Consider the following 6,693-nt stretch of genomic DNA (forward strand, 5'->3'; position numbering starts at 1 on the left):
GTCACGACACAGGCACGTGTCATGTCATTGTGTCCAATCATGTGCCACCACTCACATGTACTGCCTCGGCATCAGACGAGATTCATTAAGTTGCATATAGACATCCACAGGCTAAAATGTTCCCATTGTATCGCTTCAACATCCAAAAGGAAACACATGCTCCGGTCTAACATTCTTAATAGGGGCCCAGCGACAAGACCTACGACGAGTAAGAATAAAAATCGCAACGTTTAACTGTCAAGAAGAGTACAGGTGTGATTGTTCAAGACATCTTCGCCCCCGACTGCGAAAACGAAACAACTGACTAAACGGTTTAAGACAAAATCAAATTGTTCTATTTCGGCTAGTACTGTTATTGTTCTATGCTATTCTTTTTCCACGTATGGTTTCTCGTGAGAGATAGTGAGGAATTCTCATCAGGCTTTGTACAAGCAGTCCACCCACGCGACCTGGGATTAGTATATTGAACAAAGAAAAAAGAAAGGCAAGCATCTTTCGCTCATTACATATGCTTGATCAATTGGGGGATGGGTTAGCATGGTAGCATGTGTGTTATGCAGTAGATTACGAGCGAAATTCACATGTGTGTTGATTGTGTAAAATATAAACATCAGGTTTGGGCGGTCATGGCAACAACAGCGAGCTTGTTCCCCAGTTGACAAAATAAGTAACAAATAATAAAATAATAATAAATCAATATATTGCATTAAGGTTTAAAAAAAAAAAAAAAACGGATTAAAGTCTAGAAAATATAGGCAGAACAATATAATCAACAACCTTAAATTAACATACCTTTTTCAACAAGAGATGTTTTAAAGACTGCCACGCTCTACATTTAAGAAAAGAATCTATTAATAAAGCAATAATAATATAATAAAGTTATGTATAATATCTTGTAATACGGTTTTTTTCATTTTTAGAAAATACTTCAAAATTGATTTGGAAAGTGAAAAAAGGAGCTGTGCATTTGGCATGAGCCTAGCCATCAGTTGTCTTGTCAGTCCTCAGAATCAGCTTTACCCTGAACACACAACACCGCGAAAAGAGCTTAACAAGAAGAAGAACGGGGAATTGCGATTCGCACGACGACGCTCCATTTAGCCAGTACACAATAAACTGACAAACACACAAAACTACATCATACACATCTCCACGCACCGTCAGGTGATAATTTTGCCAGAGTGTGCAGTATCTACCTCCAGACACACAACAACACACACCACCACACACACACACAAACCCACACAGCACACATCACACGCACACACACACTTCTTCAAACGGTGTGTGTGTGGTGGTATCGACTTGTGGTGATCACAGTACCCGTTTAGTGTATTGTAATGCTTTTTCACTTCAGTGTGTTCGACCTGAACTCCTGCAGTGGTGTTTTGCTGTCTGTGGATCTGGGACCGATACGCTGGCCAGCGTCGGAGTGTTGTGTCTGAGATGAAACAGAGTGGAAACTCTTGAAAAAGGCGAGACATTCTCACTGGGACCCACGTCCTCAGACGCAATAAAACCACCGAACAGAACTTATGCCAAATAAAAATAGAGTTCAGAATAAAATAAAATTACCCCAAACAGCAACAACAAAAAAACTCAGTAGTAACATTTTCATGTGCTATTAAAGTGCAATTGAATGAGATTTTGCGACACACAAGAACATGACTCACTTGAACCCCGAATATCAAACTTTGCCACCTCCCTTTCACCTCCCCATGCCTCTCTGCCCTTCTTTCACTCTCCGCTCTCTTTCCCTTTATCAAACCCAGCAGTCTGTTTCTACTTCCACAGTTCCTGGGAACTGTCCTCAATCGCCCAGTCCCTGACATTGGGCAGTGCCAGCGGTTCGCTCTTCACTGACAGCGAGTTGACCAGTTCGCAATGGAACTTGCGAATGTGTCGGTAGAGGTCCCCGGACTGCGTGAAGCGCCTTTCGCACCACTTGCAAGCGTGCGGCTTCTCACGCGTGTGCACCACTGCGTGGCGGCTGAGGTTGTGTGAGTACTGGAAGCTCTTGCCGCAGGTGGTGCAGGTGTAGGGTTTCTCACCGGAGTGTGTCCGCTCGTGGCGCTTCAGCGTGTACATGCAGGAGAAGGTCTTGCTGCAGATGGTGCAGGTGGGCACGTTGACGTCTCCAGCGGGCTTGGAGCGGATGCCCTCCTGCTCCCTGAAGTGGGAGCTGAGGTGAAGTTGGAGGATGTGCGGGGAGGGGAAAACCTTGTTACACAGCGGGCACATGAAGATCTGGGTGTGTTGAGCTGACAGCATGTTAGAGACGTAGGGTAGCAGGGAACTATCCATGCTGGCCGCCTCTGCCTGGGCGCGCTCATTTTCGCCCCCTAGTATGTCCTCGTCGTCCGCTGTGGCCGAAGGCTTCTCGTCCCGCTCCAGCTCTGAGGCCAGAGAGGCCTCTCGCAGAGCCGACAGGTGCGCTTCCAGGCCGAGCCGCCGCTGGGCCGACAGAGGCCCTCCGACGCTGTGGTGGGTCAGGCCCCCGTTGGCGCTGGGAACCGTCGCCTTGGTGATGCCGCTGTGCTCCATGTCGTAGTCCCCTCCTCCCAGTTCCTCTTCCTCGTCTGAAGCCACGCCCCTCTCCACCTTCACCCTCACAGCCAATGGGCTTTGGAGGCTGTCTGGTGTAGCTGCCCCGCTAAAGTAGGACTGATGGTGGTTACTGTGGTTGCTACCGGCAATCGGCTTGACTGACAGATCCAGGACGCAGTCGGCCGCATCATTTGACACCCTCCTGCCCCTGTGTCCTCCGCGAGAACTCACGGAGCGGTGGGACCTCTGTGAGAGGGATCCGGTGGAGCTGGTGGGGCTGCCGGCTGGGGAGAGCAGTTTCCCTCCCTCCCCAAGCCCTTCCCCACTCTGCATCTCCACCTCGCCGCGCCCTGGGCTGGTTGTAGCCATGGCTGGGGTCCCTGGTCTGTCTGCTGACGGCAGCCTCAGCCACAGCGGTCCTCCCTCGGCCTTCACCTCCTCCTCTTCGTCACTGTGCAGCAGGTCGGCAGTAGCGGGCCGGCCCGTAGAACCATCTGATAAACTATCAGCCTTATCGGAGCAGCTGGACCCGCCATCTTCTTCTCTGCGCGTGCTGTCTGCCTCCGTCGTGGCCTTCTGCTTCAAACGTTTCTTACACACCTTGACAATGTCATACATGTGCAAGTAGCTGGCCGCTGCCAGCACATCCTCTACGGGAAGGTCCTGGAACTGCAGCTTGCCCTCATACATGAACTCCAGGAGCAGCGAAAAGGCCGGGGCTGTGACAATGTCGCTGTTGAGGTGCACCACGTCTCTCTTGTCCAGCTGGTCCTTGTAGAAGAGGTGAAAGTACATGCTGCAGGAGGCCAGCACAGCGCGGTGGGCCCGGAACTGGGCATCGCCCACCAGCACCGTGGAGTCACACAGGAAGCCCTGGTGCCGCTGCTCGCTCAGACACTGGAGTAAATGTCTGCTGTGGTCTGGGAACTCCATCCTGCCGTCCTCATAACCTACAGCGACACAGAGACAGAGTCAAAGTTAGACACATCCGATAGAGGTCTAAATATCCGTGATGTCAGACTTGAAATTTACACCTAATGCAGGTTTTTAAAGACGTTTTTGTGAGGTTTTAATTGAGTGATGCATTGTAATTTAAAAAATGTGTTTCAGGGAATGAAAATGAAAAGCAAAACCTACAAAATACAATTTCAATTTAAAGACGATTTCTAAGACGAGGCACGAAAACAAATTCCATTTCATTTTCAAAATGAAACATGTCTAAGGTAAAATTCAAGAGCGACCACGACATTGTTTTTATCATCACTAAGGCTTTTGTGTTAACAACCCAATTTATGCAAACAAAATTATCTTCAATGAGGCCAATTAAAATAAAAAGAGAAACGCGAAAGAGAAGAGACAAATGCCAAAACCACATATGGTGTGAGAAAACAAACCACAGAGAAGAGGACGAGCGAGCGAAAAGAAACACTTCAGGAGAAGGCAGGTCAGCAAAAAAAAGGAACGTTTTAAAACACATAACAGGTATATTAAAATAAGATATAAAACACGACAAAACATGGAGCAAAGATACCATATATACTTCAAATCTGCTTCGAATTTTTAGCTACACCATGTAACGCCCTATGCAGACTTTCTACTCGCAATCACATGAACAGAAATATTTCTGCTCAAATTCAAAAACAGCGTGCAGGTCACTGTAAAGTCATGCACACATTCCTTCGTCCAATGACGCCAAATGTTCTTTTTTTTTTTACTCCAATTATTTACTTTGTTTGAAATGAAAAAAAAGAAAAGGTGGAAAAGAAGAAAAACGGCTAATAATTACAGTTAAAAAGAATAATAGTAATTAAAAGATTTTAGTAATTAAAGAAGAATCACTGATTGACCTTTTACCCACAGAAAGACTTAATCTCAGGTAAACCACCAGCGACAGATTCTTCTACTCTACTGTCTCTCCGTTCTCTCTCTCTCTCTCTGTATCTCTCTAACTCCTCTGCCTGCACTCCTGGATTGTCGCTGCTCCTACGCTGGTTATTTTTATTAACCCACTTTGGCCTGGCCTGGCACAGCCCTTTTAGGTAACCGGCTTTCAGCTGCACACGCTGTCCTCACGTACACAACACATACACACACTCAGTACCAGCCTACCTACCAACCACCTCCACAGGCTAAGTCGAGCAGGAAAAACTGGCCAATTGAAATAGCACCGTTGAAAACAAAACAGCTTGTCCCCTGTTTAACCTGCGAGCGCCGGCTTTATGTATAAGATTAGACGACGGGGGGAAAAAAGACAGAAAACTTGCAGCGACGTTCTTCAGGAGTCCTTTAAAAGGAGATTTATGGAGTTGGTAAAATAAATGAACAACTAATTAGGCAAAATTTGGGATGACAGCAGGCGATAACGAGAAAGAAATCTGTAAAATCATTAGGTCCCACCTGTTAACCAAGTCGATTTGTCCTGCCTGAGAAAATACATTGGTCCCGCTCCGCACTGTGTTAACCAAAGCAGTTAAATCACCTCATTTGAATGAAGCTAAACCAAGAATGTCAGCGTGTGTGTGTGTGTGTTGAGAGAAGACTTCACAGCCATTCCAGCCAGGAAGAATCCCAGCTAAATTCTGCATCAAGTTGAGTCTATCAAAAGTTGATGCATACTGCTGCAGGTATCGTTTTGTAGTGTGCACGCGTTTGTGATGTCTGTGTCTGTGCTGTGTGGTGGGTGTGTGAATAGGAGGATGGGGAGGAGTGTGGGGGTTCGTGGAGCAGTTTATATTTGTTTTGTTTTGGGAGTTCTCTGGTGTGTCAAAACCAGTGTGGAGCGCTGGGTGTGAAAGACTGACTCAGGTTGGGAGCTGCCTATCAGTAGGTTAAACTCGTTGTCGGGGTGCTGCCTGTCTGAGGCGGGTAATTGCCAGATCCCAGGTTGGAACACTCTGTTTGATTTTTAGTTTGTAAGTCTACAGACCGTGCGTTTAAAACTCAGCCGTGTTTTCGCGCTTTGGGCTTCAGTATTTAAATGCTTGTCAGGCAGTTTTTGTTCATTAAATTGAAAGCAGGAAGTTACAACTGAGAAGCACTTTCTAAATTTGGGCCATGGCTTCTTCGGTTTTTCCCAAGTTGTATATCATTATTAATACAAAATTCAATCATTTATTAAAACAATACAATAAGATGTTTTTGTAACTGACATTATTAATTAAAAAAAAGGGAACTTTTTGTCATTATTTTTAAATTAGTTAAATGAAGTGTAAAATTAAACACATTTTTTGTTTTAAAATAAAAAAAATTAATATTGAGCAAGTTATTTTAACCCTAAATAATCGAATCAGTTTTTTCCTTTCAAGTTACATCTAAGTCGCTGATTAAATTACTTGAAAGCATGTGCGCATCTAACTCCTACCCTCTTTTTTTCATCCTCCGGTCTGCTGGAGTTACTGAGGATGAACTAATTTAGAAGTTGCAGATTTGAGCTGGCCTGAACTTGGAATAGACAGCTGTAATCGCACTCCACTCCTAGTCTTAAGTCTCTATTATCTGGGCTAGCAGCTGCCATTACATGGCCCCGTCAGCTCGGATCAGATTGTGGGAAGCTCCCTCCCCGGCCACCGTCCCAGGCCTCTCTCTCTCACCCTCTCCCTCTCTAGGCCCCTTCTGCGTCTCCTCTCCCAGACCCCTGCACTGGCTACTGCGCACAGCACGGGGTGGGCCGGGTCGACGGGCTGCTGCCCTCCTGAGCCTCGCCGGGCGGCTCCCTCCCACCGCCGTCTTTAACATTTTTCAGCCATACTTTAAAGGATTAGGATGGATGCTGTGACGAGCAGGGCACTTACAGTGATCTGTACTGTAAATCTTCTCTTCTGGGTGGGTTGGTGGTGGTGCGGAGGGTGGGGAGGTTTGGAGGCAGAGGGCAGTTTGTCTATCGGGGCGGATGTTCGGGGTTTTTTCTCGATAAGATATCAGATGGGACAGGGAAGCAGGTTGAGGTGACGGGAGGTTGTGTGCATGTGTGTGTGTGTGTGTGTGTGTGTGTGTGTGTGTGTGTGTGGAAGGAGGAGTGGCAAGAGGGGTTTGGGCTGGACAGAGGGGATGGGGGGGGAGGTGGGAGGTAGGTAACACCCTTGTCCCCGTAAGCCCCCTCATTAAAAGCAGTTCTGGGAACGGGAGCCGGGAGGAGCGAGCACACAC

At 46.9% G+C, this 6,693-nt stretch overlaps 1 protein-coding gene across 1 annotated transcript; it reads right to left on the reverse strand.

Annotated features, from left to right (window-relative positions):
• Positions 1-1,218: 1,218 nt before the first annotated feature.
• Positions 1,219-3,497, reverse strand: zbtb18 (zinc finger and BTB domain containing 18; the record flags this gene model as incomplete). The annotated part of the gene is given in 1 exon segment (XM_035663112.1): positions 1,219-3,497. A coding segment is annotated over 1 exon segment (1,698 nt). The 3' UTR covers positions 1,219-1,782.
• Between the last annotated feature and the right edge of the window lie 3,196 nt (positions 3,498-6,693).

Source organism: Morone saxatilis, unplaced genomic scaffold (assembly GCF_004916995.1).
Source record: "Morone saxatilis isolate NCDOM2014 unplaced genomic scaffold, NCSU_SB_2.0 Contig19, whole genome shotgun sequence".
Classification (NCBI taxonomy): domain Eukaryota; kingdom Metazoa; phylum Chordata; class Actinopteri; family Moronidae; genus Morone; species Morone saxatilis.